Source organism: Canis lupus, chromosome 9 (genome assembly GCF_011100685.1).
Source record: "Canis lupus familiaris isolate Mischka breed German Shepherd chromosome 9, alternate assembly UU_Cfam_GSD_1.0, whole genome shotgun sequence".
In the NCBI taxonomy this organism is placed as follows: domain Eukaryota; kingdom Metazoa; phylum Chordata; class Mammalia; order Carnivora; family Canidae; genus Canis; species Canis lupus.
In genome coordinates this window covers 36,269,560-36,285,833 of record NC_049230.1, presented here as the reverse complement: position 1 = coordinate 36,285,833, position 16,274 = coordinate 36,269,560, and the positions used below count along the sequence as shown (strand labels likewise).

The 16,274-nt window shown below is 42.5% G+C and overlaps 1 protein-coding gene and 1 pseudogene across 2 annotated transcripts in view; one reads left to right on the top strand and one right to left on the bottom strand.

Moving 5' to 3' along the window:
- Positions 1 to 1,939: 1,939 nt before the first annotated feature.
- LOC119876589 lies at positions 1,940 to 5,989 on the top strand (annotated as a pseudogene).
- Positions 5,990 to 8,727: 2,738 nt separating this feature from the next.
- The window catches only part of USP32 (ubiquitin specific peptidase 32), a 217,917-nt gene continuing 210,370 nt past the window's right edge, over positions 8,728 to 16,274 (bottom strand). The window contains exons 31-34 of one of the 2 annotated variants that reach the window (XM_038547992.1): positions 14,197 to 14,485; positions 12,122 to 12,546; positions 11,544 to 11,636; positions 8,728 to 11,057 (exon numbers count right to left, since the gene is read on the bottom strand). In XM_038547992.1, coding sequence (XP_038403920.1) covers positions 10,884 to 11,057; positions 11,544 to 11,636; positions 12,122 to 12,546; positions 14,197 to 14,485 — 981 coding nt within the window. In that variant the 3' untranslated portion in view covers positions 8,728 to 10,883. The remainder of the gene's footprint in view (positions 11,058 to 11,543; positions 11,637 to 12,121; positions 12,547 to 14,196; positions 14,486 to 16,274) is intronic. The other variant, XM_038547993.1, reaches the window with a different exon arrangement.

Genomic DNA, 16,274 nt, shown 5'->3' with positions numbered 1-16,274 from the left:
TCAGCTCTCCCAGGACTGTAACCTTTAACCAGTCAGCCTGGAATTTCCTGGTCTGCACTAGGAAATGTACTGATAGACCCTTTCCGTTCCCCTTAGAAGGGTGACCTTGCCTAAAACAATGCATTCTTTGCTAATAATTTCCTTTTTTCTATTCTCTTTCTGCCTTTGAAACCTTTTCTTTCCTGCAGCTCAATGGAGCTCTCCTCCACTTACTAGATAGGATCTGCCTGATTCATGAATCAATCAATTAATAAAGCCAATGAGATCTTGAGAACTTACTTGGTTGAATCCTTGTCATTCAACAGGTCATAAAAGTAATGGACGTGGCCTAAGATGGTAGAGCGATCTCATCTAAACACTAAACACTGCTTGTGGGGGGCAGGCAGCTCTGATTTGGGGACAGTGGCATTAAGGCCCAGTGAACAACTCTGACCCTGGTGTCCACTTTGTGAACGGACATTTGGGGGAGGCAGTGGTGGGATTGCATGAAGGGATCAGAGATGGGATATTCCTGCTCAGGGGACACATGATAGCTGAAAGGATTAGTGGAGGACATATTTGAGATGCCTTCAGGGGCTGCCTTCAATATGTACAGGGAGAGTGGGACTTTGTGGGGTAAGAGGAAGAGGTAGTGAAACCTGTGTCATCACATTGAGTGGGCCATTCCCAGAGCTTGGGGCTGCCGTGGCCAGGCCAGCACAATGGACACGCAAGCTGATTCATGAAACGCTGCTGTGTGGTCTGGTGATAATTCACATTCAGGGAGTGAGCCTGTGCTCTAGGTGAGAAGAGGGTTTCCGCAACAAACATCAATGCAAACAGGTAACAGAGGTCATGTTTGATCCAAGCCTCTGCCAGGCGCTGTGCTCATGCTGCCACCCTCAGCCCTCTCTTCCTTCCTCTGCTCTTTTTCCATTTCTCTCTTCCTCACTATTTTTTTTTGACAGAGACAGGTTTCCCTCGCTATCCAAAAGTAGAACCTTCCTGGGGCACCTGCGTGGCTCAGTTGGGTAAGCATCTGACTCTTGGTTTTATTTTTTTATTTTTATTTTTTTAAAGATTTCATTTATTTATTCAAGAGAGACACAGAGAAAGAGGCAGAGACACAGGCAGAGGAAGAAGCAGGCTCCATGCTGGGAACCCCACATGGGACTTGATCCCAGGTCTCTAGGATCAGGCCTTGGGCTGAAGGCAGTGCTAAACCGCTGAGGCACCCTGGCTGCCCTGACTCTTGGTTTTAGCTCAGGTCATGATCTCAGAGTCAGGAGACAGCCCTGCATTTCAGCTCTAGCTCTGCACTCAGTGGGGAGTCGGCTTGGGTTCTCTCTCCCCTCTTCTGCCTCTCCCTCCTCTCTAAAAACAAACAACAAAAAACACAAAACCAAAAGCAGATAATTCCTGTGAAAACTTCTTTAACTAAAGTGGTGTAAAGTGAAGAGTACTCCTCACCTTCTGAAAGTTCATGTTACACTACTTAGCCTTCACAAATGACCTACGGTAGTACAGTAGTAGCTTTTTTTCATAAAAGTGAAAATCCTCTTTGGATTTTCTCTGGTTATTGAAAACAGGTACCAATAATGTAGGTCTTCTGAAAAAGTAAAGTGGCATAACTCCAACTCCTGGAAAGTGGGGGATAATACATACCTACCTCAGTTTTGGATTGAGATCTAGCATTTCTATTATCTTTTTTTTTTTTTTTTTTTTTTATGATAGGCACACAGTGAGAGAGAGAGAGGCAGAGACACAGGCAGAGGGAGAAGCAGGCTCCATGCACCGGGAGCCTGACGTGGGATTCGATCCCGGGTCTCCAGGATCGCGCCCTGGGCCAAAGGCAGGCGCTAAACCTCTGCGCCACCCAGGGATCCCTAGCATTTCTATTATCATTGAAGAGGACAGAAAATCAAAGTTGGGCTCTAAACCCGAAGGGGGCGGGGAGACCATGGGCTGCCTCTTTGGGGCTCAGCACAGCCGGAATGAATGGAAGGCAGTTGAGGAGTCTGCCTGCTGTGTGATGGGCCTGCCATGGTAGCCGCATAAGCATGTGGTATTTGGTTTAGCGCCTAGGCTTACGGGTGCAAACACCTGGGTAGAAACGGTTTGGCTCAATTGTTCTCCCTCCCTTCCCGGGAAAAGGCCAGGAAGGAAAAGGCCTCAGCTTAGGGGAGGAGGCATTGTCCTCAGGGGGTTAAGCATCATCAGGTAGCCCGGTCTGGCAGGGGGCCAGTGGGGAGCACAAGAATCCCATGGCTGCTATGGCTGGTGGCTGTCTTCCCAAGGAACAGCTCATGCAATCCTTGTCTTTCCTATCCTGCCTCTGGAGCCATCACATCCCTGATAAGATATTTTCGGACACTTCAAAGTCCAGTTGGGAGCCACAGGCCTTGACCTGACCCAGAGTCCTTTCTTTCTCCCTCCCTAGTCCCACTTCCCCTCCTACACCCTCCTTCCTCCCTCTGTCCAGCTCCTAAAGTTCCCGGGCCATCAGAAGTGGAGAGAACAAACCTAGGATGTCAGTCTCAGACAAGAGTCACTTCATGGCTGTTTGCTCCCAAGCATTTTTTTAATCTTCCAGGAACAAGGGGAGGAGGCTGTTTTCAGGACATCTACTTCCCCTCCTTATGTAACAATAATACTTCACATTTGCATAAGTGTTATCAGTTGTAAAAGGGTTTCACATTCACTTTTTTTTTTCCCCCAAAGTTTATTTACTTAAGTAATCTCTACATCCAGTATGGGGCTTGAACTCACAATCCCGAGATCAAGAGTCGAGTGCTCTTCTGAATTTGCCAGGCACTCTATCACATTCACTTTTTTTTTGTTTTAAAGATTTTTAAAATTTATTCACGAGAGACACAAAGAGAGAGAGAGAGAGAGAGAGAGGCAGAGACACAGGCCGAGGGAGAAGCAGGCTCCATGCAGGGAGCCCGATGTGGGACTCAATCCCTCAATCCCTCAATCCCTCAATCCTGGGTCTCCAGGATCATGCCCTGGGCTGAAGGCAGCACTAAACCAAGTCACTGGGGCTGCCCCAACTTTTTTTTTTTTTTTTTTTAAGATTTTGTTTATTTGAGAAAGAGTGAGAAGCAGAGATCACAGAGGGAGAGAGAGAGGACGAGGGAGAGGGAAAAGCAGATTCACCACCGAGTAGATGTGGGTGGTGATGTGGGGCCCAATACCAGGACCTGATGTGGGGCCCAATACCAGGACCCCAAGATCGTGGCGTGACCCAAGCCGAAGGCAGACGCCTAACCGATTGAGCCACCCAGGCACCTCCTCACATTCACTTTCTTCTTCAGTGCTTATCACAACAATATAAGGTAGTTGGGGTCATGGTGACCCTCATCCCTTGTCATCAACCCTTGTCAAAGAAGCCCACTGGGAGGGGGGATCCTGGAGAGTTGGGTTGGTGTGCATGCGGAGATGTGAGGAGAGTGGTGTGCCTGGAGAGGACACGATAGCTCCACACCCTTTTCTGCATACATTGCCCTATGCATCTAGCTGTTCTAAGCTGTACATTTTTGTAGTAAGTCAGTAATCTAGTGGTGGGAGGCGGGGAAGAAGGCCACGGGGGCTCAAAGTTGCTTGACCATCTTGCCAAAGGTTGCTAAGTGGGAGATTATAGACTCCAGTTTAGGCAGAAGTGAGATGGTATAGAAACAGATTAACTTGGGTTTGAATCCAGCTCAGAAACATTCCACCTGTTTGACACTTTGGACAAGAAACTTAATTTTATTGAGTCTTAGTTTCCTCATCCGTAAGAAGGGATGATAATGCCTCCCTCAGAGCCATGGTGAGCACTGAATAAGGAATGAGATGTGCATAGCCCGGGATCTGGTAAATAGATGTCCACTACATGTCTAAGTGTCCCTCCCAACTGTCCTTCTGGTTCCAAGGGCAGGACTATCTTCCTTTATGCCACACGGTAGGTGTTCAATTAACATTTGTTGTATGAGCAATAATCCCTACTCCAACTGTCCCAAAGCGAGAGGATATTTACAGTTCCAAGCCACAGGGAACTCTGCAAACAAGGAGTGGCAGCTGTAAATTTCTCCAGCTGGCACAATGGAAGGTCATAGGCTCTGGGGCTGGCTTCCTGTAGATGCCCAGCCCCAGGTGCTCCAGGTGCTCCCTGCGGTCTTTGCAGGGAGGGAGGCGGCCCTTCACTCTCATTGTTGGCTGTCTTTCCCTGCCCAGATGCCCTAATAACAAAATGGCTTCAGAAAAGTCCACCCTGAGGCCACAGTGATTTCCAGAAGACCGAGTGAGAATCTCTCCTGTGGCTTGGGACAATTCTCTGGGAAGTCCTCAGGCACCACATGACGACTTTCTATATGCTCAGATGTCAACGGTGCTTTACTGTGCATCTGATCCCTCACATTAGAGCCGTCACAGGTTGTTCAAGCAGCACCCCACCTCCTGCCCTCACTTCAACCTGAGCAACTCCAGCTTCATCTGCTTTAGCCACCAGTCCTTCAGATAAAATGTAGTTCGAAGGGTCCAGTCCCAATGTTGTTTCAAGCTAAAACTGAATACCAGTGACTTAACACAACCACTTCATTATTCACAAAGGGAACTGAGGTGCCAAGGAAACAAGTGGCCTGCTCAAGGTCATACCATTCTTCAAGGAGCAGAAAAAACACTACAGACTAGATATCTAATCCATCTGCTAGGATGACTGCCCTGAACTTGAGGCTATAGGCAGTCTCTGATGTCCATCCGCATTGCCTGATGCATTCACTCTGGAAGGCTCTCTGCTGATCACTAATTTGGAAGTCCCCTTCCCTCTACTCGGCCTACAATCTAGTGAGCATCAGGGTTTAGCCATCAGTAGCAGAGGTTCCTGCTACAGAGAATTAAAGAAGCCTGCCCCTGTGGCCCCTGAAAATTTTGGATGCCCCCACCACTTCACCTTCTTTCTAGGCCTCCTCTCCTCCGGTCTCTCAGCCACACTCAGTCCTCTCTCTGCCTGCCTTCTTCCTTCTGGTTGTTCTCCCACCTCCTGCCTGATTCTTTTTCCTTCACTTACCTTGACTATATTGGAGCACTTTAAGCTCAGCACCCTTCTGCATTCCTCTTGGGCTTGAAGTTTAAAGTTCATTATCAATAGACATTTTAATTTTAGCAAAAGGGGATTGTGTGTATTTAAAGGAGAAAAGTTGGGATCCCTGGGTGGCACAGCGGTTTGGCGCCTGCCTTTGGCCCAGGGCGCGATCCTGGAGACCCGGGATCGAATCCCACATCGGGCTCCCGGTGCATGGAGCCTGCTTCTCCCTCTGCCTGTGTCTCTGCCTCTCTCTCTCTCTCTCTGTGACTATCATAAAAAAAAAAAAAAAAAAAAATTAATAAAGGAGAAAAGTTAAGTTATAGCAAACAAAAACTTGTTTACAATAAAATGGTCTAAGTGTAGTGTGCACTTATGTCAACCACTCATCCATACCAAAATACTTGGCAATGTTAAATATTCATTATACGGGCCTGACCTTCAAGGGCCTTCACGAAGTGGTTTCTGCTTATCTTCTATCACGCTCCTCACACACGTTGAGCTCGATCCAAACGGTCTACACATCTCTGCTCCCTTGCCTCTCTTAGACTGCCAGACTGTTTTGCACCCTTCTGATAAAGTCCTGATCTTGCTTTATGGCACAGCTCACTTCCCTTTCCCATTTGGTTTTCCTTAAGTACTTTGTCAACGGCCTACTGTCTAGTGCCTTCAGTCAGCACTTCATCAAAGACAATTATACCTAGGGAGCTTTGGTTAATTACTACCACTTCTCCTTGCATGTGTGCATATGCATATCATCATTCCCTAATTAGATGGAATAATGACTCATTCACTAGAGCAGTGGTTTCCATAAATGACCAACCTGAAGACCAGTGAGAACTGGCTGTAAAACATTCTCCCCTGAGGAACTTATTAAAATGCAGATTCTTGGCCTGTATGGGAGAAGATCTCATAAATCTGAGTGTAGAGTACAGAGCACAGGTTTAATATGACAATGATGGGTGGGACCCTCGAATCAGCACTTTTAACAAACTCCTAGTTGATTTTGATGATACTGGTGAATTGCCAGGCTGGGAACTGCTGCCCTAGAGAGCCTAACACAGCTCTGTACCTAAAACATGCTTACAGGTTGTTAAGCTATATACTTCTGGATTGGTAATGAACTTGTAACATTACTGTTGTCTTATACCTGTGTTCTGTTTCCCTAAATGAGAAAAGAATATTGTTATTTGGGCACTTAATAGGTGTCAGATTCTGTGCCTATTTACATATATTATCTACTTATAATAACCTTTTGAGATAAAATGGTATTCTCATTGGTCACAAGAAATCTGAGCATTTTTAGTGAATAGTGGTTGTAATAGCTGAACTACAACCTTTTGATTTAATACACTCTAAGTCCATAACCTTTCTACTTACCAAAGCGCATATACTGGTAGCCTGAATCTGGCTTGCAGATAGGCTTTTTTTTTTTTTAAGATTTTATTTATTTTTTCGTGAGAGAGACAGAGAGAGAGAGGCAGAGACACAGGCAGAGGGAGAAGCAGGCTCCATGCAGGGAGCCCGACGTGGGACTCGATCCTGGGTCTCCAGGATCAAGCCCGGGGCTGAAGGCGGCGCTAAACCACTGTGCCACCCGGGCTGCCCGCAGATAGGCTTTTGAACAATGTTTAAAAACTTTTTAAAAGTTAATTTTTGACATTTCTAACTTGGGTATTTTGTATTAATATCTGGATTTCTGGTTTCTCTTTATGGGTAAAAAAACGATATGGTAACACGGGGGCCACATTCCTGCATGGCAACAATCAAAGGGAGCCTTAGATGGATGTGTGTCCTAGAACCCACCAAAATCCCCATCACTCCCCATTCTCATCCGGGGCTATACCTGTTTTTTTTGTTTTTTTTTTTTAAATGGTGAAAAAATTTATATTTAGATTTATAGCCGGCTGGACTCAGTTTAGATGATCCCAATTTTGTTGGCAACATCCAAAGCATCATAGTCAGGAGCCAGTCGAACATATGCTTTCTTCTCTCCATCAGGCCTGATCAAGGTGTTGACCTTGGCCACATCAATGTCATAGAGCTTCTTCACAGCCTGTTTGATCTGGTGCTTATTGGCCTTGACATCCACAATGAACACAAGTGTGTTGTCTTCTATTTTCTTCATGGCTGACTCAGTAGTTAAGGGGAACTTGATGATGGCATAGTGATCAAGCTTGTTTCTCCTGGGGGCGCTGTTTCGAGGATATTTGGGCTGCCTTCAGAGACGCAGGGTCTTGGGTTGTCGGAATGTAGGTGACATGTGAATCTTCTTTTTTTTGTGACTGTGCATGCCTTTCAGCACCTTTCTTAGCTTTCAAAGCCTTTGCTTTGGCTTCGGCTTTGGGAGGGGCAGGGGTTTCCTTCTTCGCCTTCGGCGCGCCATCTTCGTGAAAGGGTAAACCTGCAACTCTTACACTCTGTTCCCAAACTTGGTCCCTATAGGCCTCTGAGTTTGCAATTCTTGCATTCTTATTTACTATTTTGCTTCTCATTGTTCAGGAAGTTTGGCAAACCTAAAGACATCCTCTTTTTATTTGTACTGTCTTCTATGAGTGTCTGATCGTAGAGGGTGGGTGTGTGCACTTTTGACTTTGTGATGTCAATACTAAGAAATCTGCTGGTACATCATCAGGGAAACTAGGATATCTGTTCCCTAAGCTACACATTCTAGCTCTGGCCTAATAAAATCCTATATTCCACCCTTAAAATAATTGGGGGAAATGTAGCAATTCATCAATTTGCTTCAATTCAATTGTGTCTGCAATTATGAAAGGAGCCCACAGTGAGCAATGCCACCAAGTAGTAGAGAGGCTGGGAGGCCAAAGAGCTCTCTTAATTTAAAGCGCCACTCAGAAATGAGAAACAAAATGCTTACCCATCTACATGGGCTGGTTCTTTTCAAGACTGTCCTTTAGAAAGCCAGAGACATAGACTGGCACTTTAGGAGCCGTACTTTATTTTTGATGACTTCTGAATGTTTTTTTAAACAAAATAATACCGATGCTGATTCAACATGTTTCATTCTATACATTTTTAATATGTGTTCCTGTTTTCAAGAATTTGAGCAAAGAGCTATTAAATTCTTTTAGCATTAAAATAGCAAGAGTAAAAAAAACCTCTTTGCAAAACATGATTGAATCTCATGGGGGTAGGATTCGACATTCATTGAGCATTTACCAAGGAACTGCTGCCAGGCTTTTGTATATTTCATTTACTTAAGATAAGGCCAAGAGGTAGGCATTCTATTTTTAAAGATAAACAAATAGGGACTGAGGGTGAAGGACCCACTGCCAACTGCTTCCTCAGTGACCTCCCAGACAACCCAGGGATATCCCTGGTTTCTCAGCGCCCCCTAGAAATTCAGGATTGTTTTAAGGCATTATTCAATGATAAGTTTTCCTCTTGACCTCATCAATAGGCAAGAAAACTATTGTTAAGACCTCCTTCATCAAGTCTCTGTTCACTACCAGCTCTCATACACATCCCCTCCTTCCCATGCGAATGCCTTCCAAACAATTTCCTAATAGGGATGTGAACAGAGTTTAAATCAATTCACCTGGTCACTGCAGGGATCTTGTTCTACCTTCAACAGTTTCCATTCTTTTGGAGATGGAGCATCCACTCTATAAGTCAGGTAGGTATTCAAGTAAGAGAATTAAATAGGGTCACAGAAATGCTGAAAATTTTGACTTTTTTGGTGTTTACTTGTATAGAGGAAAAACAGCACATAGATGCATCCACAGTATTTAATTTGTTTGGATAATAGTTACAGATAAACAGGTACACTCCATATACAATTACCAATACTTTTTTATACAGTTCATATTTCAGTACATCAACACTATTTTATTTACACTCTATTTATGTACATTAACATCTTTCTAAAGTCAGTGCATTGTCAACAAGTTTTATACAGTAATTTACAAGGTGAATGTAGTTAATAGTTAATTTAATAAATTTTCTGCTAGTCATGAATTAAAAAATTAATTACAACCAATATAACAAACACAGATCAAACAACATTAGTAGATTGTGCTACCTGCTTAAATAAAACATCTGTAAGGAAATTATTTAAAATCTTCCACTTTTTCATGGGACTTGTCCATGTAGAAATGGACAGATTTTTATATACTGAAATCATGAAACTATAAAGCCTGCATTTTGTCTGACTTCCTCATATTTTACCTTTTAGGCCACTCCTTCCTACTTGTAATTACAGCCTTTTTCTAAATAGGGTTTCAACTTAGGTAGCCATTTAAAACTATCTTTCCAAATGCTCCGAGAAGAACCGGCTAATAATCGGCTGCAGAGATCAGAACACAAATGCTTAACTAAATTGGTACCTACTATCTGTGAGGAAGGAAGGTTAATAAAATCTAATAATTAATGAGAATCACTTCCAGGGTCCAGATGATAAAAAAAAAAAAAGACTGGAAAAAAAGGGAGAAATATTTACTTCACATATATTTAAAAACAACACAGGGGAAAAAACATGCTGCCTGAAATAAATAACATTTATACTTTTGTTCCAGTTTTGAATTATCAGAGGAAAAAAATGAAGTGAGCAAAGAAACATAACTTCTGATGGCCACTACTGTGAAATTATTAAAAGAAAGAAAAAAAAGACAAACACACACACAAAAGAAAAGATGGGATATGCAAACAAAACAAAAGCTTACTTCCTAAACCCACCAATTAAATTAAAAATACACACTACCAGTGTGTGGGATGTGTTTTGTTTTTGAATTTAACGTGATGGGGCAAAATACCCCATATTCAAGTTAATTTATAGCCCTTACAGCCATCAAATATGAACATGTTTTAAAAAGTTCACTTGCATGTATTCTCTCTTCTTTTAAAGTGCAAAACAAAGAAACAAAGAACAAACAACCACCAGTTGTAAAACACCTCCAGCTTTGATGCCACTTTCCCTCTCAGCTCTTGTGCAATGTGGGCATGTGACGATGGTGCAAATATTGGTGACTCTCCAATCGTGCTTCAGCAGTGGTGGGGATACACTTTTGAGGACACCTGAAGTATCCTCAAAATAAGATGCCTCTATCTGGAGGACTATTTTAGATGGATTTCTCAGGATGCTTTTTTTCCTCCCCCTCTACAGGGTCTCCAACCAAGGCCTTGGGTAGAAGGCACACAGCTCTTAAGATATTATCCCTTTCAAACTGACCATTTATATACGCCTCTGCCATGAATGACTGGTTGTGTCTCAAACACAAACACAACATCAGAAACAAAAAGCAAGAAAGGCATAGAAAGAGTGGGGAAAATGTTTTAAAAAATAAATAGAAAAATGTGTGTCCATGCCTTAAAAATCCTTTGCACACTTTCTGATCTTGCTTTCTCCATCTTGTCAATATAATGGAATAAAACTTCAGGAAAAAGGAGGTAGCATATCATGTCGTCCCCAGACAACACTACAATTTTTTGTTTGACTTTGACTCCAAGGAAATTCTTAGCATTTTGTTATGATTATTGGTAAACTCTACACTCACTACATGTTTGTTTATATCTGGACAAGCACAATTTAGTTCTTATTTGGTCCCAGGTGGCTGGTGCCAAAAAAACCCTTTTGTTTACAGGCTAATGGTGGGCTCTGCCTGAAAGTTCTCTACCAGAGAGCTTGTGTGAGACACCTCCCAAACCAAAGTATTACTACTGTTATGTTAACTGCTATTTTAATTAGGATTTTTATTTTGTGCTTCAGGGTCACAGGATAAAATAACTACATTTAGCTTGCCTTTCAGCGACGCTTCTGCCAAATGTCAGCTACAGGGAGTCATCTCCCTCACCACCAACCTGTCTAGCAGCCAGAGTGGTAGCTTTACTGTAACACACAGTATTTTTTGTAATCGGACTCAAAGTCTTCATCCATGCTGCTTGTGTCTGCCATCTTTTTGCCATCGATCTTTGGCAGAAATTGTGCATAGTCTATCCCCTGCTGCTCATAGAAAAGAATGTAGGCAGAGTCGGTGTCAATTTCATCAGGGTGAAGTTCCTGAAGGGGCAAGAAAAGCCTTTAATAAAAAGCCATCACTATGCTGCCTCTTAATCCTTGCTAAGGAAGGGAAGACCAACCTTCTTTAATTACTAAACCAGACTGCTTCCAATCAGCTTAATATTTTGGCAGTTTGATACCTGCCCTAAAGTAAGCCCTATTATTTTCATTGTTTGTTTTGGGGAAGATACTCTGACCACAAGAAAATCAAAAGAATGACAAAAGAAAAAAAAATAGCTCAAATCCTAATATAGCTCAAAAGATAACTTTTTTTCTCATTAACTAACACCTTCTTTTTACTCACTGTTCATGTTTTCATTCTCTACTTGGCACATCACTTTTGCCCCTTTAATACTGAAGGCACCTATACACTGACTCTAACAGAAATAAGTATTTCCTACTTGGGACAAAGTCCGTTATTTCAACAAATGTCTCCTAATCTGTTGACATTTCTGTTTCTTTTATGCAAAGACTGGGGATATTTACCTTACAGCTGCTGTCATTATAACAGTACCACTTGCTGTTTGGGTTTTTGGCATAAGTGACATAATGGCCCCCGCCCAGAATTCCTGAATGGCACTGTAAGAGAGAAGAAAGCAGAGGTATGTTAGTCGTTAAGAGCAGAATGGCCAGGGTGCAGTACTAGGACCTAATCAGGAAAACACCAATCACTTAGGTGATTAAAAAGAATGTTTTGGAACCACCTACCCTTTTCTAAAAACAAAACAAAAAGAGAAGTCAAAATTTAAAAGCTCTAAATCTTACCATTTTATAGTTGTAATTATTTTTAAAAAGCAAAAATTCCTTAGGTGTACATAACTCTGATGCCTTGAATCCACGACTCCAATGATAGTGATTACATGATTATCCCCTGAATTGCACTGGGAGCACCCTGGATTCTACCTAGAAGGCCAAGATTTCTACTGCTAACTTTGTCTATCACCAAGCTCAATGGCTAGCAAATAAGCAGGCCCTGAAAAAATGACTGATGAATGAATGAAGATGACTGAACAAACCACAGAGAAGGGCAGATCATTCTGAGAACCATGTAACAAACCACTTACCGAAATTGCATATAGATTATAAATAGGCTTAACATGAACATCTTCTCTTTGGTCATCAGTGCTGTCTTCTTCACTGTGGTTTTCAAGCTGACCATTGCTGTAGCCGTTGCCACATGCCTCATGCTCATAGAGAAATCCATTGGCCAGAGCTACTTCGTGGTCCTGAGGGGTGACCAGCTCAGTTTGGCTGCCCCCCAGCATGTGCCCTCGGCTCAAGGCATCAGCCAGCTCACAAACTTGCCCAGCCCCATTCTCTTTGCTGGCATCCAAGTTCTCCTTACTACTTGACAGTTTATTTTTGCTGCCGATCTGGGGTAGCCGGAGCCTCCCTTTGCTCCTCCCCAAAGTCCTAGGGCTACTGTTAGGGCTGCTATTTTTGCTGGAGGGACAGCTGGTTCCACTTTTTCTTGATGAAGAAGGTGAACCTGTGAAAGGGAGAAAAGGAAAAGATTCATAAATCCCAATGCCACAAGTTTAACCAGCCACTAAATGCTAACTTTGAAGCCAACTTCACAAGTGTACACATAAAGGTAAATACAGGGGTGTTCTGACCAGCTTTTTATTCCTATCATGGAGCTGATAAGTTACATTCTTGTCTTCCTCAGGCCACGCTCCCACAGGTAGCAACATCCTGAAAACATGTACCATGTAGGGACTTAAAACCAGTAGAAAGATGAAAAGAGAAAAGAAGAGGAGAAAAGAGAAAATAAAATCAGCAGAAAGATGTACACCCGAGGCTAATATAACACTAATATATTAACTATACTGTATTTAAAATAAAATAAATAAAATAAAAATAAACAGCCGAAAGATATTAGGTCAGATTCAGTTCAAAACAATTAGACTAAGACATATTACAAATACATATTCTCCCTTGTCAAATTACATTAAAAAATATGATCACCAATTATTAAGCAATTACTATTGCTAGGCACCGTATTGGAAATTCTCTCTCGGGGATCCCTGGGTGGCTCAGCGGTTTAGCACCTGCCTTTGGCCCAGGGCGCGATCCTGGAGTCCCGGGATTGAGTCCCATGTCGGGCTCCCGGCATGGAGCCTGCATCTCCCTCCTCCTGTGTCTCTGCCTCTCTCTCTCTATGTCTATCATAAATAAATAAATAAATCTTAAAAAAAAAAAAAAAAAAGGAAATTTCTCTCTCTACTATCTCTCTCTCTCACAACAACCCGGTAAGGTAGTGGGTCTCAAACTTTTTGGTCATAGCCTCCTTCATCTCCTATACTGTCAAAAATTGTTGAAGATCCCTAGAACTTCTGTTTATGTGGGTTATATCTATAAATATTAATCATATTAGAAATTAAAACTGAGGAATTAAAAAATACAATACATAAGAACATATTTCACCAACGATATCCTCAAATATCATGGTGGCTCTGACTCTACTGCATATCTGTGATAGAATGAAAGTTGAAAAGGTGAGTACTGTTCTTAGCATTCTTATAAAAATAGTTCTACTCCTCCAGGCTCCCTGAAAGGGTCTCTGAGAGACTCTCTAGGGATTCCCAGACTACACTTTTAGAACCTCTGCTGTAAGGGAACAAGGATAACAACTATCACTCATGATCACCATTATGTGTCAGGCATATATGGTGCTTCACCCTCTTTTTTTTTAAAGTATGTATGTATGTCTGTATGTATGTATTTATTTTAGACACAGAGAATGAGAGAGAGAGAGAGAGAGAGAGAGAGAGAGAGAGAGGCAGAGACACAGGAGGAGGGAGAAGCAGGCTCCATGCCTGGAGCCCGACGCGGGACCCGATCCCGGGACTCCAGGATCGCGTCCTGGGCCAAAGGCAGGTGCTAAACCGCTGAGCCAGCAAATCATCAGACTCTGGGAACTTTTATGAATGAGAAAATAGATTTAGGGAGGCTGTGTCTTCTGCTAAAAGTCACACAGGTGACTCAAATCTAGATAGGTCTGATCCCAGACAGATTCCTTCTACCTCACCAAGCAGTTGCTCCAGAATGGAAGACTGAGGGAAACATGCAACCTATGGGGGTCCCGAGAAAGCTCGGGTGACATCTGGGCCCCATGAGCCCCTCCAGGCTCCCTCACCTTTAGGGCTATTGATGATGTTTGCACTGAGTGAAGATGGGCTCTTGCTCAGGAGCACATCCTCTTCTCCAGTTGAATTCTGAGCATCCGCTTTCTTCATGTCTCCTGATGGAACTCTAGGCTCAGAGAGGTCATCCCCCTGGGGTGTGAGTGGTTTACGCTGACAAAGGGCTGGGTCTCTTGGTACTAAAAAAGCACTAGGGTCAAAACTTTCACGAGGAAATTTAACAATTTTCTGTGATTTTATCCATCGACCATTTACAAATTGAAATCGTTTAAGGTGAATAATCTGGAGAAGGAAAGGTAGAAAACAATTACATTAAAGGGTTCAGAAGATACAAAATTACATTAAAAAACCCCAAGTCCAATACATGTGAATGTTCAAGAGTATATATGTTTTTTTTTTTCAAAAAGAATGCATCTATTATGTAACAGAGTTATCAGTGGGGACACTGGCCTTTAAATATATGGCTAACATAGTATCTCCCTAATTTCATAGTCTGTACACATCCTAAATTCTTCCCAAATTTCTGCAACATCCTAGGAACCCATGTTTGCGTGTCTTCCTGCTTCCTGGGCCTGTAACCCACTCTGATCTTTACCATTTTCCAACATCATAGAAGATCCGCTCACAAATATACTTCTGTCATGAAGACAGAAGACTATGCTGAAGGAAAATGGGTGAAACGTACCCAATCTCCAATAGGAGGCCTCTTGTTTCCTACCATATCTTTGGTTGTTACCAGGGAGTTTCACTGTCCTAAAGAGTGTAAGAATCTCCCCTTTCTGTTGTGGCTTCTCTTTCCTTTTTTAAGAGCAACAGATTCCTCTAATCTTACACAGTGTTATTATACAATCCAGTGTGGGCACAGATCTTTGGGTCGCTATCTCTACCCTAAATGCTAACAATTTACTGTGTTACAGGGGCATACTGGTATATGGATCTACAGCAGCCCACCATAACATTTATTCTTCACTATTCTTTAAAGACATCAAAAACATAGTTTTTATACAAATGCCTTTATTGTGTATGTTCTGATTACCACACAACTGTATATATACTTATCAAAATTCATCAAACTAGACATTTAAAATCTATGCATTTCTTTTTTTTAAAGATTTATTTATTTATTTATTTATTTATTTGAAAAGATTTTATTTATTTATTCATGAGAGATACAGAGAGAGAGAGAAAGGGGGGGGGAGAGAGAGAGAGAGAGAATGAGGAAGAGACACAGGCAGAGGGAGAAGCAGTCTCCATGCAGGGAACCTGATGTGGGACTCAATCCCGGGTCTCTAAGACCACGCCCTGGGCTGAAGGCGGCGCTAAACCGCTAAACCGCTAGGCTGCCCTATGCATTTCATTTCATGTTAATTTTTTTTTTCATTTCATGTTAATTTAAACTTCAGTTAAAAATAAGCTTTCCCCCTTCCTGCCTACCTGTCCCAAGCTTGGCCCTGTCCATTTCCTCTCTCCCCAGAGTTCTCATCCCTGGAGCTAGCTAATTAATGTTATTAATTTCCTGTGTATCCTTTCCTGGGAAGTTGTTCTGGTCCAAGGAAAGAAAACCTACGTTTATAGTCTCACAGAGTACTAGGAAGATGACATGAAGAAAAAAATACATACAAGGTTTGGTTAAAATATACCAGTGCCTCACAGTTACATGTGATACAATACTTCCACCCTTAAGGAAAAAACTTTCTTAAATGAACAGGAAGATCTGGCACTTCAAACTCCCCTGACAAGCAACAGAAGTGTCTTTTACTCTATGAAGGAAGAAGACAGAAGTAGCAAATCACATGTAAAAGAACATATAAACCCCAGTGTACTTGTGTGCCTGTGCTGTGGCTATGTGACCAAGCACAGTGGGATTAGAGACTCAGGCTGCTCAGGTGCTCTTCTAAAGAGCCTAAAGGGCGAGCCTAAAGCTTCTCTCTCTAGAGCCAGAAGTGCTTTCACCTTCTTCTTAAGGTCAAATTCACCAGGATGCACTTCTCACACTGCACTGAACTATAGTTAATGGTCTATTTGGTTTCTTTCTCCTATGGCCTGTATGTTCCTTCAGAGCAGGAACTGG